Source organism: Colossoma macropomum, unplaced genomic scaffold (genome assembly GCF_904425465.1).
Source record: "Colossoma macropomum unplaced genomic scaffold, Colossoma_macropomum, whole genome shotgun sequence".
Taxonomy (NCBI): domain Eukaryota; kingdom Metazoa; phylum Chordata; class Actinopteri; order Characiformes; family Serrasalmidae; genus Colossoma; species Colossoma macropomum.
The window spans coordinates 26,173,747-26,193,350 of record NW_023494802.1 but is presented as its reverse complement, the minus strand read 5'-3'; the positions used below and the strand labels follow the sequence as shown (position 1 = coordinate 26,193,350).

At 36.3% G+C, this 19,604-nt stretch overlaps 1 protein-coding gene across 3 annotated transcripts in view; it reads left to right on the top strand.

The window, feature by feature from the left end:
• rapgef3 (Rap guanine nucleotide exchange factor (GEF) 3) overlaps positions 1-19,604 on the top strand; it is a 62,143-nt gene that overhangs the window by 15,893 nt on the left and 26,646 nt on the right. For all 3 annotated transcript variants that reach the window (XM_036591704.1, XM_036591706.1, XM_036591705.1), the window contains 4 exons: positions 2,835-2,879; positions 18,162-18,268; positions 19,026-19,147; positions 19,271-19,451. In XM_036591704.1, coding sequence (XP_036447597.1) covers positions 2,835-2,879; positions 18,162-18,268; positions 19,026-19,147; positions 19,271-19,451 — 455 coding nt within the window. The remainder of the gene's footprint in view (positions 1-2,834; positions 2,880-18,161; positions 18,269-19,025; positions 19,148-19,270; positions 19,452-19,604) is intronic.

The window sequence follows — 19,604 nt, the reverse complement described above, 5'->3', positions numbered from 1 at the left end:
TTTTGATTCTAATTAGTTCAGATTGCAGACATTATTTTGTCAGTGATGACTAAATAGACTTCTGATTATACTGCATTTGGTGGTTCAAAACAATGGCCGTGTATTGTGTAGTGCGAAGCAACATTAAGCATTTATCACAATGTGTCAGTTGTAATAAGACATTGTATCTCCAAACCATTGAAGGAAAGAATGTTCTAAACTCTAAACTAATATATTTAAATTGCAAGTCAAATTTTCAAGCATTTCTCATCTTAAAGTGTTCACCAAATGTGAAGGACAGTGGTGTTTTTCAAATGGGGTCATAAGGAAAAAACAAGGTCACATGGTTTTTGATATGATGATAGTATACTACAAATGCTTATGTATACAATGGCTAGGCTAATGAATAGGTAATCCAAGTAACAAATAACAAATATTGCATACATTGTAATTGTTTTATAAACCATATAACTGTGATAAGAGTGTATGAGTTGTAGAAATAGAAAAAAGTTTGTGATCACAGCATTATGATTTTTCAGATTTGTTGGTAAAAGATCCAAAATCTCTTTTATGGCTTTAGGGAATCACATGCAGCTGATGCTGATTAACTGCATTCTTTCATTCCCTCCATTTGCCCTTATCATGCCGTATTGAAACAGCATGGGAAACATTTCATTTTTATTCAGAAAAGGCTTTGATTGCAGGAAAACTCGAGGGTGAGTGGAGTTTGTATGCACTCAATGAGTACAGCGACACAAGCTTTTGAGTGAAGCTTGAGTGATGATCACATTATGCATGCAGCTTGAGACCTAATACATTTTCAAGTGTTACATTACAGCTCCTCCGAACTCTTAAATGATTTTCACTTTGAAATGTGGTTTCAAAGACAGAGTGTCTTTGTCTGTTTTGCAACTGAATTGTCTTTTTTCCTTCAAATTCCAGAGTTTGCAAATTAATGATTAGCGTAAACATTTGTGAAGGTATTCAGAGTTATTAGAATACCTTGATAATACTAATTGCCAATCTTTTGTAGACTGTACCAATGCAGGTCATATCTATGCTGCTTTTGCAAAATTCTGCATACCTCTAATGTGTCTGGCAGCTTGGTATTTGGCATTCATAGCGCCTATGTTTCTCTCTCTCTCTCTCTCTCTCTCTCTCTCTCTCTCTCTCTCTCTTTGTCTCTCTCTTACAGTCTCTTTCTGAGTTGATGTAGACAGTCAGGAGCCAAAAATTCCTCTCTGACTCCTGTATGAATTGTTATTGTGCTGTGGTGGTTAATGAGTGTGAGGCAAATGGCAGAGATTATGAACTGCACATGCCTCAGAAGCCTGACAGGCTGGCATTAGTACAGGAGATGCTTTCAAACATGTGAAAAATCTGATGATACTCCTCTAAGAGCTTGATTAAGGAAACTACTGTGAATGATAAACCATCATTGACTGTATGCTCTCTCCTGTCAAGCCACATCACTTGTATAGCTACCAGGGCACGACTGATGATGAAAATTTTATGGCGAACAATGATAACAATTTTAGTTTTAGTTGAACAGTGCTTTACAGATAGATATGATTGTCAGTTCTCAATTGTCTTACTGCGGATAAGCAGCAGAAACTCATAAAGTCATAAATAATATAAATATTGTAGCACTGGGAGAGAAGCTTCATAGAATTCTTTGAATTCAAAGTAATTTGAAAACCTGCCCTGATGAATGGCTATCTTGGTCATCTGATCAGATTGATGAAACCTTGCAGTCTCTGATGACTGACCGAAATCTTAAAAAGCAATGCTAATAAAATCAAAGGTTGTCAGTGTTGTCCGATATATCAGCCAGCTGATACATTTGTTTGCCAGGAACAACACATAAAAATGACACTTTCAGGCTAACACTGTTTATTAATACTGTTTATTAATGACCGCTGTCCTTGATAAACTAGTAAAATTAGTAACACAAACATTAGTAGTAAACATTAGTAGACAAATCAGCAATTAAAATTTACCTTTTCAATTAAGTAGCAATGATTGGTTAGCAGTTTGCACTTTCACTTTCAGTAAGAAACAGAGCTTAATGGGCACACACATTAAAATATACTGGAACCACTTTAGACTAAGACTACCCTTATAATGGATTTATGAATGGTTATAAATTTGTTTATTAATGGTTATTAATTAGGTATTGAAAATCATTAACAAACAATTATAATAAATTAATAAAAGGGCAAAATGTGACTTGTTATATCTGACGGATATGAATACCTGAAAAAACTGATGGGCATAAGGCTAACTGATGGAGAAGACAAAGTAAGAGAAGTAATCAGCAAGATCTGCAGTTTAACTGTATAGATGAATGTGGGTTCACTATTAGGCAAACAGCAGGTCATTGTTGCCCTTTTTAATTTGTGTGTGGTTTCTGCATTTTGATGATTTTTTTTTTTAAGAGAGCCTCATTAATAACCATTAATAAACTCATTTTAAACCATTCATTAATAGGGTTAGACTTCTATTCTAAATTCTATTCTAAATTCTAAACAATTCTAAATTGGTACTGATATATTTTCCCCACATATTAGTTTTCTATTTTTAATTAAGTATTTTTAGAGGATTACAGTTTATTTTTAGTATTTTTGAATCTTTGAAATGCTGTGCATAGTTTAATATTGCTCTGTTAAGTCCATTTTTATTGTTTGATCCTTTTAAAACTCTGACCACTTATTATTTCTCAATCATCAAAATAATTGATCATTACTCAGTTACTAGTTTAATCAATAATGACAGCCCTAATTGAGAAGATTGAGAATAGGTTGTCTGTTCCGTTCTTTCTGTGTGCCTCACTCTCTTTTGGTCTTTCCTTACAGACTCCACTGCCTGAGGCCTTGGATACACAGGACACTATGAAACAGGTAAGTACTGAACGTCATGAAACAGCAGCGTGGCCAGTCATCAAGCTTTGACCTCAACCTCTCTGACTCCTAAAAGTCACTGATATCGTGCATATGTGCACAAGATTATAAATGGAGGGCCTTGGCACTACAGAGATAAAGGCAATGCAAGCATCATCAAAACATTCTGCAGCATTCTATATATGGCTTACCAGGCATGTATTTGTTTTGAAATGTAATTCTTAGGGTTAAGAGTTAGATCTAATTGCTTTAGACCAACATCCACATCAGGATAGCTGCTCTGTGGCAGCTTTAATGAATTAGGCTATTTACTAGTTTCAATTCTAGCCATTGTGGGTTTCGCATACGTGGCTTTTTCCCTGTACAGTTGAAATGATCTGATTCAAACCAAGCTAGATGGCCTACTCAGTAGTATGTACAGATACAGTACAGATGTGTCACTAATACAGATGCTAATTTTAAAGTACTAAAAATTCTGTTAAAACATCATATTGCATTATTATATATTATGTGACGTGTGTTTTATCATGCCTCATGCCAAAGGTTAGGTTTGGACGTGCAGTCTTGTTAAAAACTTTCAACACCTCTGGTCAAATTACATGTTTTGTTGATTTTCTATGTGAAGATAAGTGAAGGCATCGTTTACATGGAAGAAAATTAAATACAGCAAATTTTGATCCACAATTTCTAGTTATTTGTTGAGTTTAACGTATTGGGAAAAAAAAGCATAAAATCTAAAATATGCCATAACGTTTGCACGGGCCACATTATATGATTAGTGTTTTTTTTTTCCAATATGTGAAATTCAGCAAATAAACGGTAATTTGCATTAAAATTGCAGAAGTGTTCTCTGTAGAGGATGTGTCTTTTTCATTTAGAAAATCAGCAATAATGTAAATTGGCCAGGGGCCCCCAGATTTTGCATGTGACTGTATGTTATATGCTTTGTTATTGTAACCATGAAGATGTTTTGCAGTTCAGAAAGGCTGTATTACTGTCATAATTCATAGTTGTATGAAAACAAGAGCGTAAAAAATCTACATAAATTAATCATTTTCTTCACCTTAGAGGTGTATAATTCTGTCTAATACAGAACAGGTAAATCCAATTAGTATTTTTGTACTTTATCAAGGGATTTTTGCTGATACTGATAAATATGCAGAACATTAATTGTTGACTAGTTTTATCAACATATATATTGGTTGAAATTATGATATATGTCAGTAGTACCTAGAAATTCTTGTCTCTACCATAGCTTTGTTAAAATGTTGACCTCAGAAGCATGTTATGTGCTTTTATTATTTACTGGACACTAAAGTTCTAATACACATATGTTCAGAGACACCTTGTAAAGAAATTCACTATTTGGAAATATTTATGAGTGTGTGTATCTATTAAGCCAGGTTAATTATTCACTCCCCCAAAGGGCTTTAAACCTGACTAATGACATCTCTTACATCATATGATGTTTCCTCCCTTATCATATCATGTGAAAGACTGAGAACGAGAATCACTCTAAAAATGTTGTTGCTCTTGCTCTGAACCCAGGACATCAAACCTAGTCCACAGTAAATCACCATATGTTTCTGCTCCACTGCTGATATAACAAGTTTGCACTGAATCCCTTTGTTGTTTTATGTTGTATTGAATTTTCTGGAAAAGGGTTATTATATAAAATTGTTCACAATTTTTATAACCTAATTAATACAACTATTTGCTCTGGGGAGCTGATCCCAGATCTCCACTCTGTTCAGAAATTTGCTGAATATAGCTGTTCTTTTCCTCAGGATGTTTTAAATGACTTTTGGTCTTGCCTGGTTACTGCTGATACTGTTGTTCATTTGTTTATTTATGTTCTAAATCTATATACTTTCCATGCAGGGCCAGAAATCAAGAGTCAGAGGCAAACTATAGAGTGAAGCATAAAGTGAGGGTTTGGCCAAAAATAAACAAAATAAATAAACTTGCTTATCACATGGTGATAAACAGTTGTTCATTGCATAGCTAAAACAGTAGGAGCAGCCTGAATTTTGTTTCCCATTTTGGTAGATAACAGTAGCCTATGTCATATAATGTCTGAAACTGCATGAACAAGTCTTGAGATCACTTTCCAACTTCACACCGTTTGAGGCAAGTGTGTGATTTAGGAATGTAGTTTGCAAGTGTCTAACAGTAATAGGTTCCATTACTTGTTAGCCACATTAGCTTTGTAGCTCCAGGGCAAAACTAAAGAAGCAAACTTCAGACGCTGAACACGGCTTTGACATAAGGGGAAAATTCAGTTATACTTTACTGAAGGTCAGCATTCTTAATGTTACATAACATCTGCATAAGCCTTTCATGACAACTGACATAAACCTACGTAGACATTTATAAAGATCTATTCCATGCATCACTTGTCATCAGATGTGGGTAGTAATTAGTTAAAGTTATTGAAGTACATGTACTTAAGTAAAATATTGATGGATTTGTACTTTCCTAAATACAACCCCATTTCCAAAAAAGTTGGGACGCTGTGCAAAATGTGAATAAAAACAAAATGCAATGATGTGCAAATCATTTGAATCCTATATTTAATAAAAAAAAACAAAGACAACAGATGTTGAAGCTGAGAAATTTTATTGTTTTTTGAAAAATATATGCCCATTTTGGCTTTGATGCCAACAACACATTCCAAGAAAGTTGGGATGGGGGCAACAAAAGGCTGGTAAAGTTGTGTATTGTTAAAAAAAACACCTGGTGGTTGATTGAAAAAGGTCAGTAACATGATTGGGCATAAAAAAGCATCCCAGAGAGGCTAAGTCTTTCATAAGTAAAGATGAGGAGGGCTTCACCACTCTGTGAAAGACTGCACGATAGTGCAACAATTCAAGAATAATGTTTCTCAGCATAAAATAGCAAAGAACTTTTGCTTTTCATCATCTATGGTACATAATATCATTACAAGATTCAGAGAATCCAGGGGAATCTCTGTACGCAAGGGACAAGGCCAAAAAACAGTAATTATTGGCCGTGATCTTTGGGCCTTCAGGCGTCACTGCATTAAAAACAGACATGATTCTGCAGTGGAAATCACTGAATGGGCACAGGAACACTTCTGAAAACCACTGTCTATGAAAACAGTTTGTCGCTGCATCCACAAACGCAAGTTAAAACTCTAAAACGCAAAGAAGAAACCATATATAAACAGGATCCAGAAACGATGCCATCTTCTCTGGGCCTGAGCTAATTTAAAATGGACTGAGGGGAAGTGGAGAAGTGTCCTGTAGTCCATCAAATCAACATTTGAAATTCTTTTTGAAAATCATGGACCCTGAGTCCTCCTGCCTAAAGACCACTCAGCTTGTTATCAGCATACAGTTCACAAGCCAGCATCCGTGATGGTACAGGGTGCGTTAGTGCACATGGCATGGGTGATGTGCACATCTGTGAAGGCACCATTAATGCTGAATGATATATACATGTTTTGGCAACATATGCTGCCATCTAGATGACGTCTTTTTCAAGGAAAACCTTGATTATTTCAGCAAGACAATGGTACATTCTGCCTGTATTACAACAGCTTTGCTCCATATTAAAAGAGTCCGGGTGCTAAACTGACCTGCCTGCAGTCCAGACCTGACCTATCACCCACTGATAACATGTGGCACATTATGAAATGAAAAATATGACAAAAGAGACCCCAAACTGTTGAGCAGCTGAAATCCTATATCAAACAAGAATGGGAAAACATTTCACTTTCAAAACCACAGCAGTGTCTCCTCAGTTCCCACACATTTACAGAGTGTTGTTAAAAAAGAGGTGATGAAACTCAGTAGTAAACATGCCCCTGTCCCAACTTTTTCAGAACGTGTTGCTGGCATCAAATTCAAAATGGGCATATATTTTTCAAAAAACATTAACATTTCTCAGTTTCGACATTTGATATGTTGTCTTTATAGTATTTTCCTTTACAAATATGGTTTACCTGATTTGCATATCATTGCATTCTATCTTTATTTACATTCTGCACAGTGTCCTAACTTTTTGGTAAATGAATGTAATTATTTTCAAACCATTATAATTCCACTCACATATATTAGTAAGTAAAGGAATTTACTTTTTGCTCAGTTACATTTTTGTCATTCATATATAGTTCCTAATTCCTTTTTTGTGTTGAATTTCATGTTTTGCTGGTGACATCATCTGTACTGCTTTGGTCACACCTCTGACTGGAACTTTAGCATTTTTGACCAAAATAATCAGAAAAAGAGAAGACTAGAGCCTAACAAACTTAAATTACTATGCTGATAGGTGCATAATTTACTAAAAAGCTCTGATGCAGTTCAATAAGTTATGTAGTCCCTAAGTAGTTTTTTTGACCTGATACTTTGTACTTCTATTCAAGTAGTTTTATGGGAAGGTACTTTTATGTGAGTCGTTATTTTACACAAAAATCAATATTTGAGTATGGATTTAGGTTACTAGCCTGATGAAATCAAATGAACAAAAGCAGTCTTCATGATGCATTGTGAAATAAGCCTTTATAAATGTTTATGTATGTTTATATCAGTTGTCACAAAAGGCCTATGTAGGTGTCATGTAGCGTTGAAATGCTGCCCTTCAGTGAACTTATTTGATTTTTGGTTAAAACCATAGCTTTAACCCTCACTTTCCTTTACCCTCCTCCAACCAAAACTGACCCTCATCCACTCAGTCTGGGTCTTATCTGTGCCCCTTTAAGAGGTGCTTTAAAGGGAGTTCTCTGGTCTCGAATAGGAGTGAAAGTGTAGAGCTTGGTAAAGTCGTGCTTGAGCCTATGTCTTTTTTCAGTGACCCACGCTCTCACACTCATCTCTTCCAGAACTGGAGTGGTTTTTGATCTGAAAGCCCACATGTACATGAAAAGAAGTCACTACTGTACTAAATGTATCTCCACATGCTTTGTAAACACCCTTCACTACCTGTCCACCTTTGTGCACAGCTGTAAATACACAGCTTAGTCAGTGTGAATAAAATGATGACTAGTGAAAGATCATTATGAAAATTCGGTCACCAATGCTGATGCTGATTTTGATGAGCTAAAAATTCAGATAGCTGATATCAGCCAGTATAATTGTATTTGCTCAAAAATGAAAAAAATAAATTGTAGTTAAACTAAACTGTTTATTTATGTATTGTTTATTTTTCATTTAAATCAAATGATTAATCAGTCATGATTAACAATGTTTTACTCATTTGCTCAAATTTGCAGCTAAAGAGAGATTTGTTTCCATTTAAAAAGTAGTACATTTTATTACAGCTGTATGAGTAGACAAAATGTGCTTAACCAGAATGTATTTAGCACCTTCAGTAATTCAGTAACATTATTTTCCTGAACATGAAACTCACATGAATGCAGGATGAGCATGAAAATAATGTGAACACCATTTACAATTTTCATCACTGATGTCCAGTGAGAGCAACAGCAGCTGCATGACTCTAGCACTCTCGCTCCCAGCTCCCTTGTTAATATCTCCTTAGGTTCCACAAGCTCCCACAAGCCCTGTCCAGTGTCTGCCGAAGGCGTCCTCCAGTGCTAATGTTACCGATTTTACTGGTATTGCCAGCATCAGCACTGTGTTTAGCTCAGTTAAGACTTGAGGTCCATCAGTAATAAAATCACCATGGTCAGTAGCTGGGAATAACTTTACTAAGCTGTATTTGAATGAGAGGGTTATAGTCACGGAGTCATAGCTGGACACAATTAGGAAACTAGAAGAATGCATTAACAGCTCTAAGAAAATGAGTAGCATTAAGAATTTATCACATTAGCATATTATTAATGCATTAACTTCTACACAACTATTATTTATATAGTGTTATTAGTATTCCTTAATACTGTCCTAGACAATATGTTTTGTTGATGGTCAAAATAGATATGACATGTCTGAATATTTTTCTTATATAGCATATAAACAGACATTATAGGTGCTTTATTTACCCACTGGCAATGCATCTGTGGTACATTAATATTGGTCAAACAGTTTATTAGTCAGGCCCGAGGAGAGCAGACTAAAAGGTAGATGAATCGATTTGTCGGATATCTGACTTTTCCTCTCATTTGTGTGTAACACAGCCAGGGCATTAAATGTATGTTTAAAGTGCCTTACTTCTGTGAAATTCTCTCTGCCTCTTAAGTCTTTTCTTTGCTGAGTGCTAGATGTCTGGGAGTGTGTTTCTTTGTGTGGAGTGTAGGCAGAGCCTGTTTGCTCTAATGAAGGAACAGTAAGGAGGTTGCAGGAGGGTTGTTTTCCTGTCACTATGAAGATCTGCCATAGGAATGTTACTTGCCTTTGTTTGGTTGCCTTGGCCACATACTTTACACTGTATGATGTACGATGGACTATTAGGGTGATATTTCTATTGTTTTTTTTTTCTGACAGTGACATAATGATGTTATGTTTAGGGTGTGATGTTTGATATATATATATATATATATATATACCTTTTCTCTGGGGCAAACAATTTAGAACAGACCAAACACTAGTAGCACACATACAAAACACTATAAAATTGTGAGTACAGTGAGTAAAACTTTGACAACTATTTTTATGCTTAATTAATCAATTCAGGTCTTCCAAAAATTATATAAAATAAATGAATATAATGACAGCATAATGGTCAGACATCAGTGACTGTATACTATATTGTATACAGTCATTGATCAGCTACTTGTTATTGTGCAGTTTAACCAGTTAATACAGACTGTTTTTTGTTCACAATCTCACAATAAGTGGTCTAAATCTCTCATTTTTATTATGTATGCATTGTTCAGTATTCTTGACGTATTGTATTGTATTGTAACAATAACATATCATCAGTTAGGCCTGAAATTAGAAAGAGAAGAAAAGAGATTAAAAGAAAGTAAGTTTTTCTAACTGTAGTTTGTACTTAGTGGCCACACTCTTCCCCTGCCTGCCCACCCACCTATATTGTTCTCCACGCCTGTACAGTACAGTAATGGAGTCTTCCTTCCAGCCCACCAAGGTCATTCTGCTGCCACTGCTCTTGACGCTAGTAGCATCGCCCACAAACGGAAAACACAGCAAGTGACTGAGTTTCCTCCCTTAAGTGCAGAGGTGGTAGTGTTCTAGCGGTGGAAAATCACACTTTAGAACGAACGACCATACTGTACTTACTTCAGTCTTTTAGTCCTACAGTCGAACATATTGTATGAACTTTGAATTTTACGAGGGCTACACAATATTAACAAAATACCATATTGTAACTGATGTGACACAGTTTTAATTATTGTTTGTTGCATCACACTAAAGCCTTGTTTTATGAAAACACTCAGGAAACTCATCTGGAAGGTTTCAGATTGGTCAGGATGCTCAGTATACATTAAAGAATTTAGTTATTTTTTTAGAGGGCTTATTTGCATATTTATTCAGCAATATCAGTATTACAAAGGCTAATATTGTGATAACAGTTAAAAAGCAGTATATTGTGCAGCCCAACAAAATTGTACAGAATCATATTCTGGGTGTTTCAGTCAGTTGGGACTCTTTTTGAGATCTAAAGAAATAAAAGAGTCACTTATATTGTGATAGTGTCACAATATCAATGTCAGTGAAATTTTTGCTCATTTCTCATTACCAGTTCTAAATTGCAATGATTAACCTCTGTTAAATGCCATCTTTCAGTCTTCAAAGACAAATGTAATATGTGCAAGTTAAATCATTCTCAAATGATGTAATGACAATTTATTCCAGAAGGACCAACTTTCTTTAACTCCTACTCATGTTTCTCCAGAACATTGTTTGAATTATAGGTGCTGAACAGTTATTCTGTAGGCCTAACCCACAATCCCAAGTGTCTATGTCCAACATACAGTCAGTAAAGCACTAGCATTGAGGCTAAAGTTCTCCAGGGAAGACCAGTCACTGGAGAGAAAGCTATGGGTAAATAAAAGGCCATTCACTGTTGGTTGGGGAAGTATCTATCTTAATCATTGTCTGTAGTAATCTAATCTAGATTGTATACTACACACTGTAAAAAAAATGTTGTTTTAACCTAGTGTTCAGACTGCCCTAAAATTGTTACAACAGTAACAAAATAGGAATCTGTTTTATACCATATCAACTTTTATTTGAAGTTCAAATAACTCTTTAAGGCAAACTTTTTTAAGTTAAAGCAGTCCCCCCTTTTTTACTGTACAGATGCTGTAGGTTGAGATTATGTTGGAAAACACTGGGGCATTCCTTTAAGCATAAAATCAAGAGAAAATGGGTAGACATCACCATCCTCTCTTGTGTTTGAGTCTTTAGCCTGAAGCTTGTTTCTGAGATTTCTACTTATCTAGGGCTGAGTCAACAAATACACAATGTACACATAGACTGCAGGAGCTTTCACGGCTTACTCATAGTCAGAGTTTAAGCATTGTACATAATATTCCAAGGTATTCAGACATGAAATTGAGGGCAGTGTCCTCAGATAAGGTAATGAGTAGAAAGAAGCTGTCCTATGAGACTGAGTAAGAATAGCCATGGCCCTGTGTCTGACATCTAATTTCTGCCTTACCGTGGGACCAGGCCACAGATTGGAGATGACAGGAGAGAGATTTACATGCTCCGGGTCTGTAGACGCAGTGTCTACACACGCCACAGCTGGTGGGAACTGAACAGTCCGCTGACGATAGTAATATACCATCAGAATAACATCATATGATGTCAAGATGGAAGAAAATAAGTGGGAAAAAGAAGTGTAGGTATTACTTCACTAAAGGGAACATTATAATGCCCATGTAATGCGCTTATTAAGCCTTAACAAAGCAGTAGTTGGAAATTACCAAACGGTTTACTACTTACTACATCAGAAAACAGCAACTACGGTAAAGTAGGCATTTTCCACACCACTTTTATCTGTTTAATGTACAGTGTTGTAGTACATAGTCTCAGTACCACATATTAATGGTCCCTGTCTTTTCTTGTTCTTGGGGTAGAAAGTTTTTCTTGAGACCAGTGGAAACACATTTTAAACTAGAAACGGTAGTAATGTAGAAATAAGCACTCAATTAGTAGTTATTAGCTTGATAAGTTAGTTACCAACTATTGGCTTAATAAGCCTTAATAAAGACATAATAATGTAATCTAACATGCAAAAGATTATAATGTGTAATATACAAATAACATTGCTCCAAAAAAAAAGGTTAATTCTCTCTTGTTATTGCCAAATTACACAGTAATCGGCAGCCAGTTAATTACCAAGCTCTGGCTTGATAATGCTTAATAAAAGCATAATAAGTGCACTGTAAAATGCTTAAATCACCCTAGTTACTGCTACATAAGGAGGTAATGAGCAGTCAGCTAATTATCAAATTCTGGCTTGTTAAGGCTTGATAAGCATAAGGGCATTATAATATTTCCCTATACTAATTACTGTTACTAAAATATATGCCTCAGATATGTTGTGAATTATGTCTAACATTGTGGAGCAAGTAGTTACACTACAGTAGTTAACTTTTTACACCATTTATAGTTATGTTAGCTATGATGCTAAAGGTTAACACTGGCAGTTGGTGTTGGTGTTTGATAATTCCATAATTATCAAACCATATCAAGTTGTTAAAAAAAAGAAATTCCACCGAATTCCACCGAATTAGAAAAATTCAATTATTGAGATATAAACAAAGTGATTCAGAGTAGTTTGATGTGAAATGGTTCATTGATTTCTTTACAGTGGTGATGATAGGAGCCAGGATAGGAACCATTGTCTGTGCAAATACAGCCATTTCGTTTACTATCCAAAATAACCAGCGAACCTATGTGAGTCTTTTAATTTTTTGTAATGTTGATAATGTTAAAATTGCAGTAAATCTCAAAAGAATCTGAAAGGTTTTTTTTTGGGTACTACTTTTTCTTATAATACCCTGCATAGATTTTTAAAATACACTTTGGGTCAAACTCTCATAACAAAATGTCTCAGGAATCAGACAGCATATCTCTAACCACTTTGTATATAAATTTTCTATGAAGTAGCTTTTAGAGAGCATTATAAACACATGTTTTTTTCACCACTGTTGTATGCAATTCTCACTTGGCAAGTTTCTCTGCAATTAAGCATTTAAGCGATCTCCAATAGACCTGCTTAAGTTAAGACATGCTGTTGTCTATAAAATATGAATAAAATCATGTGATATAATCCAAAAAAAAGAAGTAGTCTGTCTTAATTAAAGTTTGAAGTCTGAATCGAAGTCTGAACCTTTTGTCCAGACTAAAGAATCAAACTTGGGAGAACAGGCTTGTCCTGGCTCATTGACTACATTTGGTTGACTGACTGGGACATTTGATTTACTTTGACAACTATTGCTTCACAGATATGCATTATATTGTTTTACATGTTTACATGTTGGGTACCGTTGCATGGGAACTGAGGCCAAGTGGAGGCCGCCTCACTTTGGACTGATTAGACAGAGGTCAGCCATTCCTTCATGGGTCAGAAGCCAGTTACATCATCATGAGGAACTGACCAGTCCAGAGGCCTCTGAGGAGAGCCAGAGTAGAGGACTGTCCAATAAATGTATGTAAAAATGGTAAGATACATGTGAGAGAGAGAGAGAGAGAGAGAGAGAGAGAGAGAAAGAAAGAGCTAATGGTATAGATGGGAAAGATAAATAAAGATAAAGATAAATAATTAAGAAATGTAAATTCAGTACTGACTTTTTTTATATGATGGCTTTGTTTTTAATCTCAGTTCTTCATTTTAATATCCCACGCTTTATGAAGCTCTTCTTTATTCTTAGAGTGCACTGTATTACGGTTTGTCTTATATCTCATGATCAGTGAATGTGGCCTGCCAGGCATACAGAGAAACATTAGGGCACCATAGCAACAAAGATGGCACGCTCTGTTAGCTGCATGCACTGCAGCTTCCCTCAATGAGGTCAATCTGTTTGGGTGCTGGAGCGGGATGGGCCATCAGAGGCTGAGGGAGATGGGCTGAGAATGATAGAGACAAAACAACAAATTACCCTTAAAGGGGATTCCCACCAAATTTCTGCATTGCATCGTTCAGATGTAAACAAAGTCATTCAGAGAGGTCTGATGTAAACTGAAAGACTACAAGGCTAACCTAGCTAACATGTAATAAAAGCTTATACCACACCAATTAGCATTATATATATATTATATATATATTATATATATATAATACCTAAATTATCAAACATGGTTTTCAAAAAATCTCAAGCAGACCTTTTTATGTTTTCTAACACTATATGACATACTGTTACCTACATCATTATATACACATATATATATATATATATATATATATATATATATATATATACACAGTGGACCTGCCTGACAAAGTAAAGCAGACCAAAAGGTCCTAAAAGAGCTAGACATCATGCTGCGATCCAAAGATATTCAGGAACAAATGAGAAACAAAGTAATTGAGATCTATCAGTCTGGAAAATGTTATAAAGCCATTTCTAAAGCTTTTCTAAATTACCCCAAGAGCGCAGCGACGACTCATCCAAGAGGTCACAAAAGACCACACAAAAACATCCAAAGAACTGCAGGCCTCACTTGCCTCAGTTAAGGTCAGGGTTCATGACTCCACCATAAAAAAGAGACTGGGCAAAAATGGCCTGCATGGCAGAGTTCCAAGACAAAAAACACTGCTGAGCAAAAAGAACATAAAGGCTCGTCTCAGTTTTGCCAGAAAACATCTTAATGATCCCCAAGACTTTTGGGAGAATGCTCTGTGGACTGACAAGACAAAAGTTGAACTTTTTGGAAGGTGTCTGTCCCATTACACCCATTACAAAATACGGTGGTGGTAGTGTGATGGTCTGGGGCTGTTTTGCTGCTTCAGGACCTGGAAGACTTGCTGTGGTAAATGGAACCATGAATTCTGCTATCTACCAAAAAATCCTGAAAGAGAATGTCCGGCCATCTGTTCATGACCTCAAGCTGAAGCGCACTTTGGTTCTGCAGCAGAACAATGATACAAAACACACCAGCAAGTCCACCTCTGAATGGCTTAAGAAAAACAAAATTAAGACTTGAGTGGCCTAGTCAAAGTCCTGACCTGAATCTGATTGAGATGCTGTGGCATGACCTTAAAAAGGCGGTTCATGCTCGGAAACCCTCCAATGTGGCTGAATTACAACAATTCTGCAAAGATGAGTGGGCCAAAACTCCTCCGCAGTGCTGTAAAAGACTCATTGCCAGTTATTGCAAATGATTGATTGCAGTTGTTGCTGCTAAGGGTGGCCCAACTAGTTATTAGCTTTAGGGGGCAATCACTTTTTCACACAGGGCCCTGTAGGTTTAGATTTCTTTTTCCCTTAATAATAAAGATCTTCATTTATAAACTGCATTATGTGTTTACTTGTGTTATCTTTGTCTAATATTTAAATTTGTTTGGTGATCTGAAACATTTAAGTGTGACAAACATGCAAAAGAATAAGAAATCAGGAAGGGGGCAAACACTTTTTCAAACTCATACCTTGTATCTCCATTTTTGTTGTGTTTTACTTTTTTCAGAAATTGAAAATTCCAGTTACCCTTCACACTATGTGAATATTTCATGATAAATGACTCAGGACTGTTTTTTTTCCTTCCTTCTGTAAAGTTACCAGTTTCAAGATATAAGATTTTGTTCCAACAGTGACAATATATTATATTCACAGCTTCCAAACCATATAAATTCACTCGTACCTGTATAGACTAAGAGAGATCTGCAAGGTGAGATCGAAGACTAAATATATCATTGCTGTTACATCTTTGTGTTCAAAGGGGCACAGAAACTAAATTTCCATCCTTCTAATGAAGCTCTGATTACTACATATTCATGCTTACAACGCAGTTCAGTGCTGCGACAAAATTTCACAAAAATTACAGAAAATAAAAGTGCAATAAAACAAAAAAGGGAACAACAATCCTGAATATGACAGTTATTGAAGTTGTCCAAAGTTAATGGGCAAAACCATGTCAGAATTTTCTGTAAAAAAAAAAAAAATAAAAATCTTGGCTGATCTTAAGCCAACACAGAACTTGAAAAGAGGGAGGGAAGAAAGAGCAGATGTATTTTGAGGAGGTACAGTTTGAGAAAAGAGAAAAGACAAAGAGGAACTTATGCTAGACCATGGGCAGGTTGGGGGAGAGGTAGTAGCAAGATGATGAGGATGAAGAGCATGGGTTAGAAGAAAGACTGGATGAAAGCGGGAGTGTGGTGGAAACAGAAGGGCTGAGAAATGTACCGCGCTGGAGCACAACAGGGGGACGAGGTGAGAGGTAGTATTCAGCATTAAGGACGCGCAGAGTTCTCCTCAGCCTCCGCAGAGGAGGTGTGGGAGAGCGAGAGTGGAGCAGTGTATGTGTATGACACATTCTCACCAGCCAGTCACCCACACAACAAACACACACGCACACACTCACCAGCACAGGATGCACAGAGCTGAGGAACTGGCTGCCAGGTCTGGACTATTGTCTCTCTCCCTGTGGCATTTTTTTCAGATTGTAGTTGTAAATTTAAGGACCCATGTCTTACATTTTTCTTGCATTTTATTTTTTTTTCCCTCTGTGTTTTTACAAATTTGGGTAATTAATTTTATTTATTTAATTTTCTAACCTCTCTTCATCCCTTGGAATTAAATAGGCTTTTTTGGCTACTGTACCATTAAGACTGATGTATATGGAAATTGACCTCTGTTCTGATTGGATGTCCTGTATTGTGCCTCATTCAAAAAGCACTCCTTAAAACTTCAATAAAAATGGGTGGAGCTAAACTGCTTTAGGTTGAAAAAGTGGATATAAGCAATGTTTTTTGTGACATCATTCATGTTTTTGCAGCCTCATTACTGTACACCTAATGAGCAGTTTATAAGGAACACTTTATTAATACCTGGTAGGGCCTCCCTTTGCTCTCAAAACAGCCTCAGTTCTTCATGTTGGGGATTCCACAACATGTTGGAAAAATTCCGTTGAGATTCCAGTATATGATTGCATCATGCTATGTCTGCAGATTTTACAGGTGCACTTTCATGCTGTGAATCTCCTGTTCTACCACATCCCAACAGGTGTTCTGCTGGATTCAGATTTGGTAACTGAGAAGGCCACTGAACAACAGTTGTCATGTTCATGAAACCTGTGCATCAGCAAAAATCTAGATTCATCAGATCAGGCTACATTTTTCCAGACTTCAAATGTCCAGTTTTGGTGAGCCTGTGCCCACTGCAGCCTCAGCTTTCTGTTCTTGGCTGACAGATTTGGAACCTGACATGTTCTTCTGCTGTTGCAGCCTGTCTTCCTCAAGGTTTGATGTGTCAGCCCAGAACCTTTTCTGCTCACTTCAGTTGTGCAGAATGGTTGTCTGAATTACCATAGCCTGTTAGCTCAAACCAGTCTGGCCATTCTTCGTTGACCTCTCTCATCAACAAGGTGTTTCTATCTGCAGAACTGCCACTCACTGTATGTTTTTTTACTTTAGAGAATGTTCTGCATGAAACTCCTGGGAGATCAGCAGTTATAGAAATACTCAGACCACCCTGTCTGACACCAACAATCATGCCACAGTCAAAATCACTGAGATCACATTTTTCCCCATTCTGATAGTTCATGTAAGCTTTATCTGAAGCTGCTGGCCTGTATTCTGCATGATTTTATGCACTGCACTGTTGCCACATGATTGGCTGATTAGATAATTGCATGACTAGGTAGGTGTACAGGTGTTCCTAATAAAGTTGTTGGTAAGTGTATATGTAGTATATACACTGGAGACCTAATGGTACATGTTTCCATACTAAATTATAATGAGTTTTTTTTATGATGCGTTTTTGATGATATGAGCTCTTTAAAGAATAAACTATTCTTTTTACTCCTCTCAGTCTTCTCGTTGTGATATCCTCACCATTTCCTCATCACACTCATTACTTGTAAATAACAGCCCTGTTATCCACTTTCCAAGTCATGCATTTACATACTCTGAGCTTGACTAAACACACATTTAAGAGCCCTGTTCAGGTGGTAAAAGGGGGAAAAGGGCAACATAATATAAATTAAATGTGAAATAAAATCAATTAAATCTACAGCATATTGCAACCATGCAGTGTAATCACACTTTAGAAAAAACAAACATAGAGTTTTGCCCAATGCAGCCAAAAATGCTAGCTATACCACTTACACAGGCATCTGACTATGAGGGTAATTGTGCACTGAACTATGATGGAATGTAACTGAAATCTGTATTTTGAAACATGCATTATAAACCATAAAACAAAAAAACTTTGTTTTCTGTTTTCCTCTTTAGTTCTTGTCTGATCGAATCTTAAAGGCAGCCAGGGTGGTATATGGTGCACTGATTGAAAGAAATCCAGGCCTGATCAGAGACAGGAAACATCACCTCAAAACCTACAGGTACCTGTCAATTATGAGTAGCACTGTGAATTGAAAAAAAATCACTTTGGAGGTATACGGCAATGTTTTTTGACCTAATTTCTGTTAATTACGTCATGTATTGTACGGTTGATTACCACAGACAATAATTTCAAGGTGTTTCCCTGTACTTAGAAAAGAAGAAAAAAAAACACATACTCTTGAAGTTTGCTTATAATAGCAGCTATTGGGCAATGGCTGAATTGGGTGAATTTATATGTGAAATATGTAACACTACTGCAAATCTGAAAGTTCAACCATGCACTCAAACAATACTGGTCTGAAGATAGGACAGACATGACAGAATATCTTATCAAAGCTTTTCTTATGTAGTTTTGTCTTTTTAACAACAAGCAGTTCTGATTACATTCAGTTTTCCTACACTACTTAAAAAGAAAGTGTTGTTTGTAGTGATGCCATAGAAGAACCATAGGTCAGTTCCCTACTGAACCTGTTAAGTGGATGTTTCTTTAAAGAACTATTTTTGTAAATCATATACATACGTGGGAATAACCTTCACATTTTTATATAACAGAACTGTACATCCAAGCCAAAAGCCATTTAGGAAACTAAACTATACTTGACTATATGCTATAGATGCAGCTGATAGAGACTGAGTTAAGTGCTGGAATGTTCCTTCATTAATGGGGAAACAAAGGTAAATTACTATAGTCAAAAAAGATGGCTTTGTACAGGACTAAGTGGGACTAAATCCTGTTTGTTGTTCTATGTGATGTAGACAGTGCTGCAGTGGGAAGGAGCTTGTTGATTGGCTGATGAAGCTGAATAACTGTTTCCAGTCCCGCAGTCAGGTAGTTGGGATGTGGCAGGTTTTAGTGGATGAAGGCATCCTTGTTCATGGTAACTATCAAATGATGTCTAGTGTCTGATGTCTTTTTTTTTTATGACCTAAAGAAATGATGGCCTGCATTCAAAAGACAACGTGTTTTGGACGTTTTAAAATGCCTACTTTTCTCTGTATAGTGAAGCAGGAGTTGAACTTCCATGACAAAGACACCCAGTTTTACCGATTCATGGAGACGGAGTTTGACCTGAATCATACAAACAATGAGAAGGACTCAAAAGAAGATGAGCTTCAAGAAGGTCTGGCACTACTGGTCCAAATGGGTCCTGATGCTCTCCTGAATATGATACTTCGCAAATGGTAAGAACCAGAAAGCAAATATGGAGGTTTATGGGTCAGTTTGAATAATTTTTAGGCTTTAGGAACAATACAATTACAATTTAAACATAATAATGTGTACAGAAAAATAAAAGCTTCTTCTTCCCATGCTTTATAACTTGTTTGCTCAGACTT